Consider the following 23,879-nt stretch of genomic DNA (forward strand, 5'->3'; position numbering starts at 1 on the left):
CTCAGCCTCAATCCCAACTCCAAGCTCCATCTTATAACCCAGTCAGAGAAAAAAAAAAGAGTACAATTACAGTGCCAGCCAAAAGTACACACACACACACTGCTGCTCTCTGTACTGTAATCCCTGTACATCCTCTTGTATTTTTCGTGCATATGTAATTAAAAAAGTTTTATAATTTGTCGCACAGGATGACATTCACGGATTGCACACACATTTCACACCTGAGCGGAGGAGCGGAAGAGCGGAGGAGCGGAGAGAGCTTCATGTAAATTATAATTGTTCTCAAAGTTATGGCCACGCTTCAAATTATATTTGTCCAACGTGGTGGCAATAATCGCGGGGAATGTTGGGCTTTAATTATGAGCAAGACTGTAAGAGGCAGGGCCAAGGAGAGCGCGGAGGAGCAGAGGAGCAGAGGGACTGAATACTGAAAAGAAAGTATAGAAGATACGTGACACAAGCACTGATTGCACCATCAAGTGGCCCAAGGGACAACCAGCCGAAGAGTTCCGCGTGGCTTCCAAGGAGAAACTCAACTGCGACCAAGGGGCGCTGCCGCATGACGCGATTCCAAAGAAAACTTATGCAAATATCATTAATTGTGCAGGGACTGTGGATGCTCTCCTGTTTGGGCTTCCCTTCTTTATTTTATACAAACCCAACCGAGGGGTGCTGCTGCAAGACGCCTGACTCAATATTCCAGAGAAAACTAATTCAATCTTTAGCTAAAAGATAGCTTGGGTGATGAATTCTGTTTCCGCATTGAGTTTCATGTAAAACCAACCGAGGGGATCATACCGCATAACGCGCGACGCCATATGCCGTAGAAAATTTAGGGAATTATCATTAATTTTTCAGAGAAAAGACAGCTTTCTCTACTTTTTGGGCTTCCCTTCTGCATTTTATGCAAACCCAACCGAGGGGTGCTGCTGCATGACTCCTGATTCAATATTCCAGAGAAAATGAATGAAATTAGGATTCAATCTTGAGGAAAAAGATTCCTTTTAAATTCCGCATTGAGTTTCATGTAAAACCAACCGAGGGGCTCAACCGCATAACGCGAGACGCCTTATGGAAATATCATTAATTTTTCAGAGAAAAGACAGCTTTCTCTCCTTTCTCGGATTCCCTCCTTTAATTTTACACAAACCCAACCGAGGGGTGCTGCTGCAAGACGCCTGACTCAATATTCCAGAGAAAACTAATTCAATCTTTAGGGAAAAGACAGCTTGGGTGATGAATTCTGTTTCCTTTGGAGTTCCTCATTGAGTTTCATGTAAAACCAACCGAGGGGCTCAACCGCATAACGCGAGACGCCTTATGCCGTAGAAAACTTATGGAAATATCATTAATTTTTCAGAGAAAAGACAGCTTTCTCTACTTTTTGGGCTTCCCTTCTGCATTTTATGCAAACCCAACCGAGGGGTGCTGCTGCATGACTCCTGATTCAATATTCCAGAGAAAATGAATGAAATTAGGATTCAATCTTGAGGAAAAAGATTCCTTTTAAATTCCGCATTGAGTTTCATGTAAAACCAACCGAGGAGCTTAACCGCTTAACTCGAGACTCAATAAGTCATGGAAAACTAATTGAAATATGATTCGGACAATGCTCTTCTTTGGACCATTAAGAAACTCCTTATTTACTTCTGCCTAATTCCACAAACATCGTTTGACAAGGTTTCATTTGGTAATGTGTAATATCTTTTATTTGTCTAGAAATTGATTAGTTTTCCATCCCAGAGACAAGAAAATCGTTATCGCCTTAATCCACAATTTGCGCAGGAGATGGATGCATTTGATATGTATTTGGTAAATGAATCAATTGAAATGTCATCGGGCGGAGCAAATCGACCTTCTGTTTGCATCTCCGACTCCTGCCTTTGTGTCGCATCCACTGGAAAGGAAGGAACCCCAACAATGCGAATTACATTTATCTGCTGGAATGTCGATGGCTTTAATTATAAAACGGTTTGTATTATGCTGAATATGCAGCCCAGTGGCGACTCAAAGGAGAGGAATTTCGTTTGTGCGAATCGATTTGCCAGGCGGCGGCAGTCCCCAAAATGCGGAAAAACGAATAAGGAAGAAGGAAGTCGACTGTTTGTCCCGTGTACATGCCGCTGTTGCCGCTGTTGCCGCTTATTGCAATGGTCTATTATTATAGCCCATAGCCACAGCCGGCCAAGGGTCAGAGGGCAGCTCTCTCTCTCTCTGTGGGGGAATCGGAACTCGTGTCATTTCCGCACAGAACAAAGTTTAGCATGCTTTTAGGCTGCGGAGCCCCCACTTAACATGGCCCACGATGTACGATGTGTACCATCCGAATATCGTAGGGAGTTTGTGGGACTTCTCTGGGCCGCTGATAAATTGAAAGTGGGAACATCCTTTGAGCGTTTTTCTTTTGGGGGGTATACGATAAAACCAGGGCCATTTCCTGGCATTTATCCATGGATCTGCATGAGAAATTGATAGGAAATTGGCCATGGGAACATCCTTTTACAAACTGCAAATATCTACACTTTCTTGGCCTACTTCCTGGGGAGGACAAGCAAAAACAAAGTGAAATTTGAGAGAGAGAACACTTTCCCTTGGGGTTTTTATGACCCTGAAATAGAAGGGCAAGCCTAAGCATGGCGTGTTTTCCGCATTTCCTCTCCATTTCCTGGCATTCACGAGAAACGTCTGCGAAATTAGCTTTGGGAACAGCTCCGGGGCCATTTCCATGCTGATTTTTCGCACAGCCACAGCTGTCGTTGACCCTGAAAGTTGTTTAATAAATGTACTCACACATGCTTATGGCCAGGGACCGACCGGGCTTATGGGCCCAATGGCCCGCCCAATCGAGTGGTCGCTTTCCGCTTTTCCTGCTCTGGACATTTTCGCCATTTCCCTTATGAGGAAATGCTGAGACAGCAGCAATGACCTTGCGCGTCCACAACTTTTTTAATAACGATTTTTTGGTCAATATTTATCTGAAATTGTCTACCGATTAACATATATTTTGCGCCGTGTGTGTGGCGAAGAGAGTGTTTCTGATTTTTGGGCTGTATTGCATTTAATTTATGGCACTGGGTTGGCTGCTTTGGTGGACCGGAGGTTGGTTTATTTATGGCAGAAGTCTGCTAATTACGAGCGCCTTTAACGAGCAGCAGTTAAAAGTCGCAACGGATCTTAATTGAAGGCGCTGCCGTGCTCTTGGCTGTCTTTCGTTAATAATTTGAGTGTCTTTCTTGGCTTTGCCTTTAGCCTTCGTTTCAGCCTTGGTTCCAGCCTTTTTCTCAGCCTCAGCCTCATTTTTAGCCCCATTCTCAGACTAATTCTAAGACACTTTCCCTTGCCCTTGCCCTGCTCCTGCCCCCCCCTTTTTGTCTCACTTTTGTGCAAGTTTTTAATGAAGTTTACTGTGTCTGTTCACGCCGCCTGCCGTTACCTTTGCCGAGGATTAAGGAAAAACCTGAAAAGACCAGCTCCGTTTTGGGGGTCGCAGCCTTTGAATACCCTTGAAGATCCATGATTTCTTTGATAGCCCTCAAACCAAGAATCAAGAAATCTTGGGGCAAGCAGAGGTGTTGAAGATGCATAAAAATAAATCATAGAGCTATATGTGATAGGGGGGGATTTTATATGTAAAATATGGGGCCACGAAGACAATGACCCCAAACTTGTTTATACAATATAATCTAATATAATATATTCTACAATAATATATAATACAATAATTATAATTATTTATTTCTTTATTTATTATATTGATTATTATAATTATATATTCTACAATACAATTTCAATAATAATCTATAATATAGATACCTAAATTATCTTCCAGATTGCCAAGATTCGTTGAAATCGAAGCATAAGTTTAGCCGAAATGAAGAAAACAAGTCGAGGCTCTCTGAACACCTGATCTAGTGGGTTTTCTTCTGTATATGCCAGCAGATATTCTCGGACTGATTGTTTCCTTTATCCCACACTATATCTATGTATATATTCTCTTTGAAAGCATCCATCGCTGTGAAATCGTAAGATCTCTGTCCTAGAATATCCGAATAAATCCCTTAGTCGCACGCATAAAACCGAAATGCAAATAATTTAACATAATACCCAAGCATTTTTCTTTGCTTTTCAATTACTAAATTGAAAATGTGGCCAGTTCTTTATGAGGATACGAGTATCTTTTGCCAAATTATTTCCAACTAAATTTTGTTTTTATTTATATACATATGTATGGGTTTTGTGAGTAAAATGGAATTGTGGCAAACAAAAAAATTGGGGCAGTGGCAGCATCAGAGTAGAATAAATTTATTAGTTTTTCTCTGAATTTATTGACCATAAGAAAATATCCTGAGTCATATTTCATTTTTGGCTAAAAATCTAGACAGAAATTTGCGTATCTGCAGAAGAGAGAGAGAGAGAGAGGGAGCGAGAGCGATGCGTTGATTGAGAATTTAAATAATGTGATAATTGTAGGAATAAATAAGCCTCTTCTGGGTGGATATTTGATTTGGACAGAAGCCAGGACGCAACCCAAGCCTGGAAATTGAATTAAAGCGAGTCCAGGCCATGGAGTGATGATTGGCCCGAGAAAGGACCTGCTAATTGGTGTCCATTATCCCACCGACAGAACCGAAAGAGTGAATGAATAACCGACATACGAATGGATCCGAAAGATTGCCCTCGAGCAGGTGCTCGGCCGTCACTAAATATGTGCTCCCATGTCTAGACGATGATTTAGCCCCCAGGGCGGCAGGTCCCAAGGTCCAAAGCCGGATTCGGGCCATCAAATAAATCTGTGCTGGGTTTCAATCTACCCAATCTCCCCGTTTGCCCAGCTTTTCGCTTTGGGGGCTTCAAACTCGTGCTCTTTTTCATGTTGTTTGGGCTTTCGGGTTAACCAAATAAATGTGCTTTTTGGGGTCAATGTGCGTATCGCCCCCCCACCCACACACACACACACACACACACACACACACACACACCAACCCGCCTTAACTCTTCCTACCTCTGGCCAAGCTTCCGCCTTCTATGTATAGCCCGTACTATATATCACACATATATATACTATCTATCCATCTTTGTGTCGGGATTGTGTGCTCTGTGGGGCGTTGTCGTTAGGCAAACACATGTAAACACAAACGAAAGACAAAACTTAAACACGTAGAAATCAGCTTAACACAAGTCGCTTTCTTGTTTGACTTCACAGCTGGGGGGTGGAGTTACAGCTGGGAGGAGTGTGTTGTGTGGAAGGATGTTGCAGGCAGGACCTGTCTGTTGAGTGTTGTGTGTGTCCTGGCTTCGCTAACAAAATTAATGCCCCTGGCTTAAACAGATTGCCAAACTGGACTCTCTAAAGTCCATTCATTTGAGATTTCTGGGCATAGAGACAAATGCGAAATTCGGTTTTGGGTTTTCAGGTGATTATTCCTCAAATATGCCTCTCTGTATCGCGCGTCTGGCGCTTGGTATTTGTTGGGAAAAAGCTTTGCGTTGGTCTCTCCAACGATGGAAATGATTTCACGATTTAATCGGCTTAAAGGTGTCAATGATTCTAGGTGTGACACCGCTGTGAATACCCGTAATTGACGGTTCAAGCGGCTTAAAGGTGTGAATGTCAGCCAGAGTTCATGGGCCATAATGATCTATGAGAGAGACCAATCCACATCCAACTGCTTTACGTATGTTTTGTAGAAGAAATTTGGAAATTTCGAGCATTCAACAGCTTTTCATGGGACCGAATAAATGTCTCCATATGTCAAAGTGGCAGTACTTTCGCCATCTTCCTTCTTCTCTCTTCTCTCTCTCTCTGATTGGTGGCTGCAGTCCCCCTCAGAAGACAGTGCCAAGCCCTTCCTGGAGGAGGAAAAGCGAGAGTCATTTCTATAGATAAAAGATGAGAGAGGAATCCCTATGGACACCGAAATAAAAGATGCACCCCAGACATACAGAAAAAAGAGAGAGAGAGAGAGTGGGAGAGAGGGAGACTGAGAGAGAGATTTACATAGATGTCGATTTTGCATGCAGTGAAAAGTTTTCTTTTGGGGCAAAAGTTTTATAGCCCAGCTGTTAACACTTTGATTGCCTGAGAAGTTTTAAAACTGTCGACAGACCAGCCAACCCACCGACGGACCGCTGCCCCTCTTCAAGACCCACAAAAGTTGCACCCGAAAAACCAGCGAAAGGGTGAAGCCCCTCTCTAGCCCCGCAATACTCGCATGCAAATGTTCTTCTGGGTGGGAGGGGAGGGTAGGGGGGAGTCGAGTGCACATGGGGGCAAATGCCAGCCCAAAGTTTACTCAACTGTAACGCCAATTTATTTGGGCTATCAGGGAAATCTATACGAATGCCAGGGTATCGGGCTGGAGAGAGAGAGTGTATCCCTGGGCATATAGACAAAGAACGGGCACTGTGGCATGAGCTTATGGACTTGGGAACACAGTAATGGATGCAAATCTGATGATTAATATGGAGGAATGCACTGAAAGGGGATTTGCTTGAATTTTTTATTGGAATAATTGATTTTATACCATTTTAATCCACATTCAAACAACAGGGATATTTGAACTGCACCAAAATGTGGCAGAGGTGTACAATTTCTTGATATTTTTCTATAGCATACCTTTTTCTGCATAATAACTATTTGAACTAAGAACATAATACAGATATTGCACTGAATCGGGATATATAGGCTTGTCTTATACGAAAACTTGATAAATAACCATTTTACTACGATATATTTTGCATAGAATCTATTGTAACTAAGGAACTCTCATAGATATGGTACTCAAATTTGGTATAAATGCATTTCTTATGAACATATGAGATATCTTTTACGAAAACTTAATAAATAACCATTTTACTACGATATATTTTGCATAAGATCTATTGGAACTGAGGAACTCTCATAGATATGGTACTCAAATTTGATATAAATGCATTTCTTATGAACATATGAGATATCTTTTACGAAAACTTAATAGATACCCATTTTACTACAATATATTTTGCACAGAATCTATTGTAACTAAGGAACTCTCATAGATATGGTACTGAAATTAGGTATGACAGCATTTCTTATAAATATATGAAATATTAGACAATAATAGTCCATAAATAGTAACTGCTTCATTCTATATACCGAAAACTAACCAAAGGAACTGAAAAACTATCAAAGATACCTTGATAAAATTTGGTATTCTATAAGATATGTATGCAGAAACATGAAATCAAGCATTCCCATGGATATCCATCATCGAAACTCGAAATCTATAACACTTTACTGAATGAAATTTGTTACACGGCTACACTCGATGAGAATATGCGGTATTTTACAGCCTCCACACATTATATACCCCATTCGGATACATTTTGAGAGCCCCTCCACTCCACGAAAACATTAAAATTCCTCCTTTAAGACCATTGCCAAGCTATTCAACCATTCATCAATTGAAATTCCTTCAGGGGTTCGCTGGCCAATCGATGGACTCTCAAGTGAGGCAGCAAATGGACCAGTGAGGGGGGGGGGGGGGGGGGTGCCTTTGAAACCATCCATCCCGCCACTTGAGGGGCAAACATGCAACACCTTGGAGCCGCCGCCGCGCTGCTTGGATAAACACTCTGGTAAGTGCATTTAACAATCGACTGCCCTCAATTAGATTTCGATGGAAAGCTGCTCTCCGAATTAGATCCGAATGGTGGGCGGAGGCTGCTCTTTTGCGAGTCTTCAAGCATCAGCATTCGATGGGTAAATAATACGAGTGCTCCGAGGTAAACTGTCTGACTGTCTGGCTGTTAACTTTGTTTAGCTGCAAAGTACTTGTGTTTAAGACACAAGTACAGTACTCTTTAGAGGGCTGCCAGGTTGCCAGAGCACAGACGCAGCCGCAGCCGCAGCCTCAGCCTCAGCCATAAATAAATAAGATTAAGCGGCACAACTCTTGAGTCCAAGCAGCAGCGGTGGCAGCGGTGGCAACAGACGTGACCGGAATGGGAGAAACATGAAATAAACATTTGCCACAATGCGAAAAGGGACACAGAAGAAACATTTCCGCGTGCCGCATAAGTGCAGACTGCATTCGGAATCAGCGCTCTCTGACTTTGCTCTGCTCCAGAAGGAGCATCTTCCTCCTCCGCCTCCTCCTCCTCCTGCTCCTCCTCCACTCTCTCGTCTCTGCTGCTTTCAAAAACCACCTTCTACTCATAATTCAGGAAGTGTGCAGCGTGCACTTTTTCGTAACGGCAAAGGACTTGCATTTCCTCCAAGTCCTCCTTCCACTCCACTCGAAAAATCTCATGCCCACTGGAAACAGCTTAATAAATGTCAGGGAAAACCAACAGACCTACCAGGAATTTACTACAAAAATGTCATGAGCTTAACCATTCAATTCGAATGCAATTTAATGAGTTTTAATGAAAACATCAAAACAATAAAAACGCAAGGCAAGGCAGGCCATGTCCATGCGAGGTATTTGGAAATCTGTTTAGGTTTTGGCACTTCAAAGCTATAGGTTTTACAGGTTGTAATTGGATGTACCTAAGGAAAAACGTTTTTTTTCGAGGCACAAACGAAAAAAAGTAAAGAATTTTAAAGATATTTTAAACGGTTTAAGCACAAAAATTACTGATTGTGGTGTTGTGATTGGAATAACTGCAGGAAAACGTTTTGTTCGAGGCAAATGCGGTAGAAAATACGATAGAAGAATGCCTTCGGGGAGCACCTATGTATAAAAGACAAATTATGAAACCCGTGCCTGGACACTAAGATACAGAGCATAGCCCTACCCTTTGACAGGATATTTTCTGTTCTGAGAATATAGTTGGCTCCTGTCTATACTGATTTAAGATTATAGATCTCCAGTCATGGCAGAAATACCCTCCAAAAAGATAGATAGAGAGAGAGGGGGGAGGCAGGGAAAAACAACCCGCCGAGCCATTGTCAGTTTTTAATGAGCGCGCAAACAGAGTGTAAATCGTGGCAGATACAATCCAACAAACTACTCGTATCATTTAATGCTGGCAGCAAACATTTGGATAACACTGTGCTATAATTAATATAAAAATCAGAAGGCCGTCCGGCCCACCGTCTGCTGGTGTCTGCATTTAATATTGTTTAATTAATCAGCCATTGTTGCGCACTCGAATGCCTGTGCTGTGCGGTTGCCACACGTCCGTTTGCCCATTTGTCATTTGATTAATTAAAAATCTGTTTGCGTTTGTCGCCTAAAAGTTGCAGCCAAAATGTTGCCGGATAATGCACGTCAGATCGGGGCAAACCATTCAATAAACCTGAATGGCGACCATCATTTGTGGAGTTTATGTATATTTAAAAAAAACAAATTATTATAATATTCGCGGGCTTAAGCGCACCTTTGATGTGGTCTACAAAAGTGAGGACCAATCTCCTGACATGTCGACACACGATATATTAAAACGCTATCAGGGGCTTATTTTTTAGAGCTTTTTTTCAATATTTCATGATGAAATGAAATCAAAATTGCTGTTGTATTTTTGAAGAGGGTATGATGGGCTATAATGGAAGCTGGGATAACGAAGTATTTTTGACCTTTGAATGTGCATTTTTCTTATATAATTCAGATTAAGTGGTTTTTAAACATTTTTTTTAATTTAAAAAATATAAAATGTATTAGCCACTGTGTTTTTAAGAACTTTCTTTCAGCTAAACGATATATATTGAGCGTCAGAAACAATTAAAAATAAAACTACAAAAAAAAATAAAACAACATTTTTTTTTTGTATATCAGTTTAAAATAATTTAAAAATTTGTATTTGTATTTTATAATTTTAATGAGACACTTTCTTAAGCATTTTAATTTATTTTTTGTATTTTTAATTAATTTGTTTAAATCATTTTTTTAATTAATTTTTTTTAAATTTAATATATATTTTTTTTTATAAATATACAAACATTTGCAGATTAGTTTTCAAGTTTCCACACTTTAAGCCCGAAAATCTGGATTTTTATCGTAGTGAATTTTTAGAGCCAGGAAATGCCCTAAAAAAAAAAACCCTTAAAAGGCGAAAAGGTGTGTTTATTAATAGAAATTAGTTTAAAAAAGTTATATAGGTGCTTAAATAGGTGCATTAAAAATCTCTTATGTAAGTCCGTCCTTGAACAATCCTGATCGTCCTGATCGCTGATACGCCTCACAAAAATCAACCAAATATTGAGCTTAATCACAGATAAACCCCATTGCCACTTATTTCCTGTATAATTCACTAACAATTTTCCCGATTAAATTGTCATTTAATTATTGCTCTGAATTAACGAATTCATTGCCTGCTTTTACGGGCATTTTCTTGGGTATATTTTTGCCAACGTTTTTCCGCCGCTTTTCCACGCCTCCCTTACAAGTATTTCTGCGATTAAACAATTAGTGAGGACTGAAAGAGAAGCCGAAGAACGAAGTGAAATGGGAATACAGTTGCAATTAGCAGCGACACACAAATTGCACTTAATTATATAATAAATTCAATTGACAGATGCACGTTTTTTTTTGCGCCGTGTCGCTTATGAATTTTTGCCCGTGTGCATAATTTTCGTGCTTTATTTATGAGTTTAGCCTTATCTTTATTTATGCACTTGTTTGCCATTATGATGCAATTATCATACGATATATTTATATATATATATATATAGATTAACCCGACTTTGCATGGCGACTAATTGGCTTTTGTGGCTTTATCCGATTGCTTGCCACATGACGGACGTTAATTGTGATTAAATCGATCCAAACCGAGAGCTACCGCACTGCTGCACCCTCCACCCACCACCCACCTTGCCACACACTTTTCGTATTAGCCGCAGGCACAGTTTTCAAGCTGTAACTCGAGTTTCTGTTGCTCCTCCTTCGGGCTGTACGGGAAATCAAAGAATGGCCGGAAATTCAATCAAAAGCCGGCCTGGTATTCTCATCAGAAATGGAATCCCTTTGAAAAACGCAACAAAATATCACAAATAGATTTCAATATCTTAGGTATAGATTTATCGGAAAAAAACGAAACAAGAGCAAAAGTTTTTCCTCACCGAAAAAGTTTGTTTTGTATCCTTCGGATAAAAGTTTATTGTTGATGCGCAGATTTCATTTGGATTTGTTTAAAAGCGAAACATATTTTCTTGCCAGAAAAATCACGGGCGGAGACCGAGCGACAGAGCAATGGAAATGGAAATCGAGTGGACTGCGTGGGCCTAGGGGGGGTGATGGGGGGGAGGGCCATGCAAATTGGGAAACTCTGGGAAAAAGGCTCTCACGGAACAATGGCCAAATGGCAGGTAAAGCCCGCGCCAGACTCTAGACCAACAAACATTTACATAGATACTCCACTTCGTTTGCATATTTTTTGTAGTCCATTGTTGGCTTTAACGGGGTATTTCAAGGGTATATTGGGCGCTTTAAAGGATAACTTTTGATGAGGGGGAATGAGGACAGGAGTTAGGCCTGGATTAAAGCCATATATCGACTGAAAAACAATCACTTTTGATATCACTGCAGGTTAATGCCAGCTTTTTATATAAAAAACCCACTCTTAAGGTTCTTTTTCATGGATTTCCCTGCAGTGTTGCACTATGCTCAAGCAGTGTTGCAAAGTGTGGCCTCGGCGTTGCCAGATTGGTCAATAACATAACAGAATACTGCTTTAAGCTTTGGGGGGGACTCTGTAGGGTATAGATTCCTCTATAAATCGCCAACTGCTGGTCATCTAAGAGTCCATTTATGCAATCAAGAGTGCCGGAGCCGACAATGTGCCCATTGGAATTTGCATGCAAATTTGTTTTGTGCAATTTCCAATGATTTCTCGTCCGCTGATAGCTGCTGATGGCTGATATCGGGTCCAAACAGAGGGCCTCTTTACACGGAATAGAGGGGCATATTACGCATACGCCCAGCTCTGTCCGTTCTCTGGGTTGACCGCCGGAATGAAAGATAAATGACGTCAGTAGACGACAGTCGGGAGACGGTGGAGGGAGGGGGATAGAAGGGCCTTGGGGGCATATTTTGCCGCTGTATTTAGCAGCTAACCAAGCAGCCGTATTAATTAACTTTTATGACGGGCCAAACGGTGCCGAGGGGGGCAAGGGGAGGGGAGGGGAGGGGCTGAATCGAATGAGGGTTAGATGAGTGCCACCACTCGTATGCGTAATATTTCATTATGCGGCTGGCTATGGCAACCCACTCCGTCTTCCGCTCTTCCTTTTGATTCTATCTCTGGCTGTCCGGCCGGCAGGCTGGCGGGGAGGGGGAGGTGGAGCGGGAGCAGGAGGATCCTTGGGGGCTCACAAGATTTATTGCCAGCTCGAAAGATAAAGTCATTATGATGGCATTATGGGGAAAAAAGGGAAGACAGGCGGGAGACTGGAGGCCGCTGTGCGGCATTTAAGCGATATGAATCTTTGATGCATGTAATTGCCCCAGGAATCTGTGGCACCGACCTACAGCGAGCACTACCCTCTGCATCTGGCCCAACTCTGAGAGCGTACCCTTCTTTATATGAGGTTCTCCTCATTGATTTTCCCTTATGCTTATGCCTTTCCTTTCCCCCATTTATGGTAATTGTTTTAGCTGGTGGCAGGCGGCAGGGGCAGGCGGCAGGGGGCTGGGGGCTGGGGGCTGGCTTCGCTTCGTATATCATTTTATCGCTTGTCTTGCACTAATTAAAATTTCATTAGCCACACATTTCGTCAGGACGTGGTGACGGCGACGGCGACGGCGATGGCGATGGCTTTTTGACTTTTTGTGTGTGATCCAATCCATTGTGCATTAATTATGCATGCCACAAGAGTCAAGCGGCAGCAGCAGGCGTGTTGACTGACGGAGCCGCACAAAACTGACAGCTGTCACCGCAGACAAGACAGCGCCAGCGCCACCACCAGCACCAGCACCCCCACCCACATCCACATCCACCTCTCTGGAAAATCACCTAGAAAATCAACACACATAATCAATAATTTTCCACACGAGACCCGCGGATACCATTAAAGAGTGGATGCCCCCAGGCTTTGAAATATTTACAGTTAGAATGTCAACGAACCAATGTAACACCTCCAATTATTGTAATCAATAATTTTCAAGCCATCAGAGGGACGTAGGAAAGGGGCGTGTATAGGGGCGTGCCTCCATAGATGGTTTCAAGAATGTTTACAATACTTGCATAGCGATTCCCTCTAATCTAAGGAACTCCTTCAATGATAGATTAATATGCTGATACATGGAAACATCTCCCAAAAAAGCTAGGGAGAAAAAGATACTCTTAAAAGAATGTAACCAGAAAAATTCTCTTCTATCGCTCTAGGGAACTGGCCGAATTTTCCAGTTACCCATTTCTATATCTATTCCTCGATCTGTAGTTAAAATTCATTGCAATAGTTGAGTCTTTTTGGTGTCTTGTAGTATTTTTTGTAGTATTTTTAAGCAAATTTAAAATATAACTTAGAAAATTTGAAATCATTATAAATACTACACAGATTATGCAATATGTTACACATTTTTTAGTATTTTTTCAGTATATTTTAGTATTTTAGTGCTAATATCTATTTTTTGGTACTATTTTTGGTTTCTTGTCAGTATTTTTAGTATTTTGTGATATTTGTAGTATATTTTTAATATTTTCTATTTTTAAAGAGCCACTCTTGACGACACACGGTGGTAAATGGACCTTTCGCCATTATACCGCTGTTTATTTAGTGGTATTTTCATTCTGTTTGTATTTTTAGTGTACTTATGGGAGCTCCCATCATCCCATAATATCAAGCATCAGCCGAAAGAAACTACGTGTGTCTCTGCCATTGAGATAGTACCTCGCAAAAAGTGCATTTAAGCAAACATTGTGCTGACCTGAAACGAGGTTGTCGGTGGATATGATGGCTTTGCTTTTGTTTGAAGTTTTCCGCTATACGGTTTTCGCCATTTCGCTGGCATTGTCTGCCCTGTCCTCCATTTGGCAGACTTTCAAAAACTGCCAGCATCGACTACGACGAGTACTCGCGTAAGTTGCAGAGACACATCATGCAACAGCGACAGGGACAGCGACAGGGACAGGGACAGCGACAGCGGGACAGGCGCACGGACCCCAGAAAGCTCCAGTGTCCGACACAGACACAAATACAGACTGAAAGGAAGAGCCAGAACTATGGCCATAGTGGCGCCTAAAAATTCAGAGCGGAGCGGGACAGCCGAAAAAATGGCCGACAAAATGGCGTCAACGTGGGGGGGTGGCAGTGGCGGTGCAATGGCAGTGCGGGTCAACGCTGTTGAAGCCATTTCAAGGTACGATTTTAAAGCAGTTGAAGGGATCTTTGGAGCACAGACAAATGTCCCCCCCCATCCCCTCAAAAGAATTTCCTTATTTTATAAGAAACGAAGAAAAGACCTTGAATTAATATATTTTTGTTCCCCTTCTCCCTGCCACCACCCACCTTAAAGAGCACGGCTAAAGAGCCATAGGGGTAGGAAAAGAGGAAAGAGAGGATCAAAAATAAAGACTTGGAATTATTACAGTTTTCCGTGGCTCATCCTCTCATAAACGCACTGCCATCCCTCCCCTCACCCATCTTCATGCAAAAACAAATTCGTATTGCAACTCTTAACTCTTAACTTGTTGCCCTGCTTCAGGACATTGCACTGCTTTCACTACCTGCAGAGAAGGGAGATTTAAAGATAAGCACTCATAAATAAGCTAAGCTGCCTTCGTCATCCACGCACTCCCCGTTGCCCAGGCAGGCAAAAACAATAACGATGCATACGCCAAAGAAGAAACAACAATTCCCGCAAACACTCATACATACAATGCAAAAGCAAAGCCGCTCTCAGCGAAGGTGTTGCGCTCTTAAGTTTTCGCCTCCCTTTCAGGGCATTGCCCCTGCACATACAACACATGCAAGAGGAAGAGAGGATCAGCAATAAGAATAATATACACACCTCTTCTATGCTGATGTGGTCATCTATGCGCTCTCTCCCTCTACCCTTCAAAGCAACAGCAAACACCACACATAAAAGCAAAGCCGCTCTCAAATTTTCTCAGAGAGTGCGTTCACCTTGAATTGACCGCATGCTGCGGGAAGAGCGCTCGTCGCAGGCGCATTTTTTTTTTGCAACGTGAAGCTAAAATTGCGGAAAAATAGTGGAAAAAGTGCGGAAAATTATGTAAAAACCCGTGTGGTAAGTGTAGAAAGGGTTTACAAAGAAAATCTGCAGGAAAAGTGGTGAAAAATGTTGTGAAAAGCCAGAAATGTGGTGGAAAAAGCCCGCAAAATGCAATTCCATGTGTATCGAGAGCCACAGGATAAGAAACAATTAATAAAGATCACTGGAAGTGCGCCAATAATCAATTTTAATGCCTTTTTTCTACTTGAGAAAAGGTCCGAAAAAAATCAATTGCGTCGCAGTTTTAGCGCTGCTTCCAGCGCTCGTTTCCAGCTATGGGAATTTGAGCGGAAAGAAGACGATGCAAAAGAACGGCATCATGGCGCGTCTTTTCGTTTGAGTATTTTTTTGTTGAGTTTTTTTTTGCTTTTTTCTGCTGTGAAAGGGAGTGTAAGGAGTAGAATGCCAAGCCGTGCAAAAAGTGAGTGAAAGTATTAAAGTGAGATCAAATTAACGAAAATTTACCGCTAGAACTGTATAAAGCGCGTAAATAGGAGTACGTCTGGCATTTCCCTCAAGAAAAATGCTCTAACGAGAGCAGCAAAAGGGAGAATATCAGCAGCTATGAGCGGAGAGAAGACGGTGGATGGCAGACGGTCTGTCAGCTTGAGTATTTTTTTGTTGAGCTTTTTTTTGCTTTTTTTTTGTTAAAGTGAGTGCAAAAGCAGGATGGTCAATAAAAGCCTTCCTCAATTGGATTCCCACTCAAGATTTCTAGTATGTATCTTGTTTCTAATTACTAAAGTTTCACACACATTTTAATACATATTTACAAATGCACTTTTTGTTTAGCGAACATCTCCAAATGATTGTACAAAACACTTCAAATTGTATTTTCATTTGATGAATTAACTTTAATAGCACTAATTTGCATTGTTCTATGTACTCTGCTCTCTTGTTTTATTTGCCAATTAAATTTGTATATACGCGTGTTTCAAACCATTTATATGCCACTGAATGTTCCACTAAAACTGAATTCACGCCACATTAACTCTTAAATCGTTCAACAATTGATGTTCAATAAAGTGCTAAATGTTGAATAATGATTGATTTTGAAACGTTTTGTTAATGTATTAAAGTGTTAATTAAAAAAAATTGTGTGGCATCATCCGTTTTTTAGATTCTTTGGCACATCACGTCGTGATTTAAATCGTTTTTTAAACGCCGTTGCCTGGACAGCATTTTTAGCGTTTTTTGATTGTAGTGCAAATTTCGAAAATGTTAAAAAAAAAATAAGGATAACTCCCCTTCCAAGAAAATTCGCTTGCCATAAATCGTTTATACCCTTTTTGGCTACTCTACGAAGCATCGTTGAAAATTCTTGCGTGATGGATGGACCATGTTATTCATTAACTGTATCTCTCCCACACACTCGCTCTCGCTTTCTCTCTCTCTATCCAGAGGAACACGCCCGACGCGCGCTCTCTTCTTGTTGTCCCTTTCGATCCTCTCTGAGCGAGTCGCCTCTCTCGCTATGCGCTCTCTCACTAACATCCACACAGCAATAGGACAGACAGTGAACAGAGGAATAAGCATGCACAGCAATCGGGCAGGCAGTGGACGAGAACAAACGGTAAATCCTAAGGAAGGCAACGGAAGACAAAACTGCGAACAATCTGGTGGCGAATTTTTGGACGGCAAACAGACAAAAATACACTGAGAATAGTTTTAGGAAGCGACATGTATATTAATATATATATAATCTGTGCCTCTCGCAGCTCTTCTATTATTCAAATAGTTTAATTTTTATGATAAGTTTTGCCAACGGCTTTCGAGGCCAATAAAAGCGGCAGTAAAAGCGCTGAAAACCCCTGAAAATCGCATTCAACACCTTGGGGCACTATTTTTGCATGCGGAAAGTGTATTTTTGAGTATTATAATATTAGTACCATTTAATTTCCATCATATCCACCAAAAGCACTCTCTCAACTATTATCTATCCTCAGATCTATTTTGGATGGAATGGAGAGCCCTCTTTATCTCTCGTGTCTCCATCGAGTGTTTCGATTCTTTTATTTCTCGCAATTTCCTTTTGCAGCAGCCCGCCTGCTGCTGCTGCTGCTGGCTCTCTGCCTCTGCCTCTGCCGCTGCCTCTGCCGCTGATTGAATTTCCCGAATGCCTTGAATGCCGCTGGCTGCATATGTTGCCACTTGCCGGCTTTTGCCTCCTGCCTCTTGCCTGCTGCCTGCTGCCTGCTCCTGTGGCAATAAGAAGAAGTTTATTGAAAGCGACTCTGACACACTCTCCGTCGCCCGCCCCCCCCTGCATTTGCATAGCGAGTGGAGCAGTGGGGGGCGGAGGGGGAGTGGCACGAATGCCGGGCGAAATTTACCCAGATTTATGTTAATTTATTGAATTTAATTTGATTTTTTTCGCACTCGCACTCTCTCGAACGCTCTCTCGAAACGATACTCGACTCGTATGTTGTGTGTTGCATGTGGCATGCGGCATGGGGGGGAAATTCAATCAAGTTTTGTGCATAAATTACACCTTTTTGGCACCAAAAAAAAAGAAAAGAAAAGAAAAAAAAGGTAAAGGCCTGAACGCAGAATAACAACAATAAGGCGGCCATTTGTTGCTGCCAAATTTTATTTTATTTTTCATAATGGCAAAAGTTTTTGTGAGTGCTTCTCACCGGATACCCGCTCGTATTTGTAGGTCAAAGGAGGGTCCTCCGAGGTCAGGTCATTAAAATGGAAGAACCAAAGCCCCCCCGCCCCCGCCCCAAGAAAAAAAGGTGCTGCCTCTTCTCCTTCTCCCTGGGTCCCTGTATTCATTAAGTAATTGGGCGGCAGGTGAGAGAAAAACCAAAGCGGAGATCCATGACCGGGCCGGGGTCGGGGTTGGGGACGGGGTCGGGGCAGGGGCAGGGTTCTTTTGCGGGCTACTGCGGCTTGTGGCATAAATTATTTGTGCTCTAATTTAATTATCATTTAATTTGTCGCTCGACTATTCGTGTTCCCTCTGCCAGAGGTACGACTGTAGTTGCTTTATTTCCGATTGCTGGACAAAGTAGACGACGGCCAAGCCGATCACGAGGTTAAGCCGCAGTTTCCACTGCCCCAAAGCGGTATTTAATGTGACAAAACATGTCCTTTTTCCTATTCTCCGAGAGAGGAAACAAATGGAAACTCGTTGATGATCGAAAGCGCAGATTTGCGATTGGAACTGCAAGAGGAAAACAATAGTTTTAAGGGGAATAAAGAGTGGAACAATACTTGCCATGATATCAAGAATATCCTCCCCAAAGGGGACTTTCCTCCCCTTAAAGGGGGGGATTCTACTTTCTTGCCAGCAATGGCCAATCAATGATTGATACTCGCTTTGCTGCAGGTGTGCGGCAGCCAGGAGGAGCAGCCACAAGGCCAGATGCCAGGCCAACAGATACATGGACTCGCGTAGCAGCTGCTCCGGAGCGGTCAGATCCCGTAGATTTTTGCCATTCCAAGCCGCCTCATCCTCGAGATCGTCGCGACTCTTTTGCTGCTGCAACACCTGCGTCGCATCGAAGCGCAGGAGACGCGCAAAGGCCACTATGCGAATGGCAATGAGACACACAAAGCAATCGTAGGTTACCCTGAAGTAGAGGCCCGCCAGGAGATTGAGTCTCCTTTGCAGGGGATACAGCATCCTGAGGAGCAGCTGAAAGCACTTGAGGTTCCTATCCAGGCGGAGATTCTGCAGGGACTGGAGCCAGCCGGCGTGCAGCAGGTGATAGAGGATGTGCAGGGCTATCAGCAGGACGAATACGAGTTGCGGCACGCCCATCAGATAGTTAGCGATGTTGTGCATATCGCTGGCCGTCAAGACCCTTCTCTGGGGGTGTTCTATGAGCGGAAAATCCAGCCAGAAGGTCTTGTATCCCATGAGGAAGAGCAGCAGCAGCAGGGCTCCGCCGTAGACGAGCGCCTGCCAGGAGCATTCCAGGATCAAGTGCCTGCCCAGAAGGGTCTTCAGTTGCTTGTACGCCATCTGTGATTGATTGACCAGCTGCCAGAGGGACTTGTGCCTAATCAAGGACCATATCATGGCCGCGAGATACATGAGACTCTGCAGATACTCGCATCTCACGGAGAATCCATCTGTCGGGGGCCGCGAATCGGTCTCCAGGGAATTCATGAGCGCGTTTTCCATTTCCAAGCGTTGGCGCGCCATTTGATGCAGCAGCAGGATGCATGCAACAAAGAGGCATGGAATGTATCTGCAGCAGTTGTATCTATGGGTGTACAGACGCCGGGATCTGCTGAAACGGAGCTGCAGGAAGCCCAGCGAGTGGAAAAGAAATCGAAATACTTTGAGCGCTTTCCAGAGCCACTGAATGCGTGACATTTCGAACGATGACTGAGGAAGACTCGGCAGTGGCGCCACCGAAAGAGTGCGATGGGTAATTGGCAATCAAGTGAATGCATTCATTGTTTATTCACTCGAATTCGTCATAGAAATAGAAGCGATAGACCTGGCTAATTGTCTGCGTTACATTGCCGTTGGAATCGTCGTCGAAAGGCCCCTCCCCCTCCCCGCTTTCGTCCGAATTGAAGTGTTTGTGGAGCAGCAAACGAAGGACGAGCAGGAGCAGCAGCTCCCGCAGGTGGCTGACGAGCAGAGCCCGGAAGGTGGCCAGAGTTAGGGCCAGGCTAAAGGCCTTGCAGCCCACGGAGGAGAGCAGCAGGGGATGTGGCACCAACTGAGTGGCGGCAAAGTTTGTGGAGAACTGAAAAGAAGAAGACACAATGGGGAAGGTGGGGTGGGGAAAACTATGGATACTCCCTACCATTGTGGTTACAATATCCTGATTCCTCCTCAAGTGCTGCCGCCGCCTCATCAGCGTCACACCAAAGGCCTGGGGCAGCGTACGATGCTGCAGCAGACGCCACGACCTCAATACGAACAAGTTGGGGTCGTCCCGCAGGCGGAGGAAGTTCCGCTGGAAGCGCCGCCGCTGCCGCTGCAGATTCAGGCCGATCAGGAGGAGGAGAGCCTGCAGCAGCAGGAGCAGCACTACGTAGACCAGCTGGAGGCTCAGCTGCCGCCCCGTGCCGTGCTGAAGCATCAACAGCAGCCGGATGCCGGGCAGAGCCATGAAACTCACGAAATGCAGGCCGAAGTACCGCGTGACCCTCCGATGCAGGCGCCAAATGGCGGACTGTTCGCGCAGCAGGGCCCTGAGCAGGCCCAGGCGGTCGCTTCGCATGTGCCGCCAGAGGAAGGCGTTCAGCGAGCGGTAGATGCAGGACAGCCACAGGAGGTAGCTGCCGAAGAAGAGCAGCTGCAGGTGGTAGATGAAGGCCACGCCGGCTATGAAGCACGACTGGTAGAAGGAGTACATCCGCAGCTGCCACGAGAGCAGCGAAACGAGCATGACGATCGAGGCGAGTGTGTAGGAGCACTCGCGACGGATGCGCACACAGAACAGTGCCCCGAGCACCCGCTGGATCCTCCTGTGGGTCGTCGCACACTCGTTCAACAGCTCCGTGAGGTGGCGCCGCAGCAGCAGGAAGTACACGTACAGCGGCACGTACAGCAGGAACACAAACGGCTCGTAGGTCCAGAGCTGACTCAGCGAGAGGTAGGCCAGGCTGGCCAGCAGATTCACCAGCGCCATCAGGTGGACGTAGAGCTGCTCGTCGCCCACGAAGCGCCGCCGCTGCTCCGCATAGCCCACGTTGTAGTAGCCCAAGTAGAGGCCGATCCGGCCGATTGTGTGCCACACACTCATCAAGTGGCACAGGCAGAAGCCCTCGGCGGAAGCGTGACTCTCCATCTGTCCGAATCGACTGCAACTATCTGCGGGATGGCACCCCACAAAAGTGTCCCAATGTATCTATCTATGATGTCTAGCCATTTGTTTAAGCGTTTCGAGGCGGGGGGCAAATGGTAGATACTTTCACGGCGTATGCTTATCGATTTTGAAGTATCTTTTGCCACCCAAGGAACTTTCACAGAGATAAAAGTATCCTTAACTGCTTGTAGAACGGTGGAAAAGAGCTCTTTAAGGTGGGAATTCTGTTCCACTGCTAGAAAATCTAGAGAATCGAAGCACAGATACTTTTGTGAAGCGATAAGAAGAGGACTCTTTTGCTTGTGGAAGTATCTTTTGCCACCCAAGGAACTTGCACAGAGATAAAAGTATCTTTTACTACTTGTAGAACGGTGGAAAAGAGTTCTTTAAGGTGGGAATTCTATTCCACTGCTCGAAAACCTACAGAATCGAAGCACATAGTGTACAGATACAGATACTTGTGTGAAGCGATAAGAGGAGGACTCTTTTGCTTGTGGAAGTATCTTTTGCCACCCAAGGAACTTTCACAGAGATAAAAGTATCCTTAACTGCTTGTAGAACGGTGGAAAAGAGCTCTTCAAGGTGGGAATTCTGTTCCACTGCTAGAAAATCTAGAGAATCGAAGCACAGATACTTTTGTGAAGCGATAAGAGGAGGACTCTTTTGCTGGTTGAAGTATCTTTTGCCACCCAAGGAACTTTCACAGAGATAAAAGTATCTTTTACTGCTTGTAGAACGGTAGAAAAGAGCTCTTTGAGGTGGGAATTCTGTTCCACTGCTAGAAAATCTAGAGAATCGATACAGATACAGATACTTTTGTGAAGCGATAAGAGGAGGACTCCTTTGCCTGTGGAATGTGTATCTTAAGCGATAGAACAGCTGTTCCACGCCCTTGTGCCTCGACGAAAACGTTTATCGATAGACTGTTATTCCTATATGGTGTTTCACTGGTGTTTGTGGCTCGACAACAACGTTTTTTCGTGGCATCTGCCCGCCCAACTACATATCCATAAAAGTAACCCCTTTATAGAGCGTAAAAACATTCAATTGAGTTGCTCAAAAAGTGCTGTACGCACTTGAACCATAAATACCAAGTGCACCTCTCTCTCTCTCTCTCTCTCTCTCTCTCTCTTAACCTCTGTCTCTCACTCCCTGGAGTACTACGTACCTGGGCAAAAAAAAAAAAGAGAGAAAAAAGAAAGATAACGACTGACAAATAATATTTTACGCTCTGTTTATTTGTGGACGGGCGGGCAACGAAACGCTTTAATAGTTTACACTCGGATGTGGCTGTGGGGTTGTAGGGATAAGGATTCCAGGGGATGTGGTGGGCGGGGCAGGGCGGGTGGCGGGTGGCGGGTGGCGGCGGGTGGATATGGTTATGGATATGGATATGGTTATGAAATGGAGGAGAGCACTTAAAATGGCATAAAGCCATAAGAGGAGGTCACTTCTACCCCAAACTATCTCCCCCCCTCCCCCCCCCCCCCCCCCCCCCCCCCCCTGCATTCTGCTCCATTCTTTCGCTTTTCCTGTAAAGATACCCCCACCCGTAGCCCATATCTTTTTTCATCGCTCGGCAAATGGTTTTACACGCATGTAACTTTTCTACGGGATACTGCCTGCCCCCTCCCCGTCCCCTCCCCATCCCCCCCCGTTCCCCCCTTGATTGTCTGCATATATGAATGCACCATTCCCACTTGCCACTTGCCATTTGCAGCACGGTGGCACGGTGGCACGGTGGCACGATGGCTTGGGTGTGGTGTGTGGTTCCGCATAGTATAACAATCACGAAAAAAAACCTGCATGTTTTTATTACAAATTGCAATTGTGAAAAATTTTATACATGGCCGCATTGTCCCTGCGCTCCATTCGCCCCTCCGCGGCAGCATCGTGTCACCAGAGCCAGGACAAGGACCAGGACCAGGACCAGGACCTTTATTCCCGCTGCTGCTGCTGCTGCCGCACCTGCAACAAAAAGTTGCCAAGCGATGGTGAAAGGGAAAAAGGAGTTTGTTTTTTTTTTTTGGATGCCGGGCTGGCAGGCAGGAAGCCTCTTCCTGGGTTGATAGTGTCGCCCCGAAAAATAAACTGCCACATAAAATTCCTGCCGCATATCCCCTGTCGTTGTCGTTGTCGGTGCCCTTGCCACTTGCCACTTGCCACTTGCTCCACTACGGGGCGTGGCTGTTTTTTGTTCAACACTCGCGTGGCGTGCGGTATGCATAAAGCAAATTAATTTATTTTTCTCGACTGCCAGTTTTTCAATTTAAATGCTTTTTGCTCCCTTTTCACCCCCCCCCCCCCCCTTTCTCTGCCTTTTTTCGGTATTTTTCTTCCTCTTTTTTATTGGAGTTCTTTGGTATTTTTCTGGTATATTTCTTTCGATATTTTTCTTCTATTTTCTTTTGGTTTTTTGTATTTTTATTGTAATTCCCTTTATCCAAACACTTTTTTTTTTTTTGGAGCCCTCTACGATTTTGCAGTGCGCCATAAATTTTTTGCATATTTTCATTAGTTGTCAGCGCTGCTGCTTTTGATGATTTATGCATGTTTTTGATGCGCTCACTCTCTCCACTCTCTCTCCACTCTCTCTCCACTCTCTCTGCACTCTCTACACTCTCTCCAGTGCTCCTCTGCCCCTGGCTGGCACTCGTTGCCCTCCTTTTGAATGCTCTTTCTGCGTGAAAATAATGGGCGGAGAAATGGGGGCGTGGCATGGCCATCAGCCACTGCCCACTGGCTATAACAAACCAACAAAAAAAACACAAACAAACTTATTAAAAATTTAGTTTGGTAAGGAAAAGTTTTTAAGCTAATGAAAATTGCTGTTGCACTGTTGTCAGAATGTTGCCCGTTGCCCGCCGCCCGTCGCCCGTTGCCAGTGGCCAGTGGAATGTTAAATGCGGGAACCATCTGCGCCACTGGAATATGGAAATTGAAG

The 23,879-nt window shown here is 44.0% G+C and overlaps 2 protein-coding genes across 2 annotated transcripts; both read right to left on the reverse strand.

The window, feature by feature from the left end:
* Positions 1 to 18,105: 18,105 nt before the first annotated feature.
* On the reverse strand, positions 18,106 to 19,485 carry Grl62a (Gustatory receptor-like 62a). The gene has a single exon (XM_033381502.1). It carries the CDS (start codon positions 19,483 to 19,485, stop codon positions 18,106 to 18,108), a length of 1,380 nt encoding a protein of 459 aa, XP_033237393.1.
* Positions 19,486 to 19,576: 91 nt separating this feature from the next.
* On the reverse strand, positions 19,577 to 20,917 carry Grl62b (Gustatory receptor-like 62b). Its single transcript, XM_002135177.3, has 2 exons — positions 19,928 to 20,917; positions 19,577 to 19,867 (listed from the first exon to the last, which is right to left on the reverse strand). The coding sequence occupies exons 1-2, from the start codon at positions 20,915 to 20,917 to the stop codon at positions 19,577 to 19,579; spliced, it is 1,281 nt and encodes a 426-aa protein (XP_002135213.3).
* Positions 20,918 to 23,879: the final 2,962 nt, after the last annotated feature.

Source organism: Drosophila pseudoobscura, chromosome X (assembly GCF_009870125.1).
Source record: "Drosophila pseudoobscura strain MV-25-SWS-2005 chromosome X, UCI_Dpse_MV25, whole genome shotgun sequence".
Lineage (NCBI taxonomy): Eukaryota > Metazoa > Arthropoda > Insecta > Diptera > Drosophilidae > Drosophila > Drosophila pseudoobscura.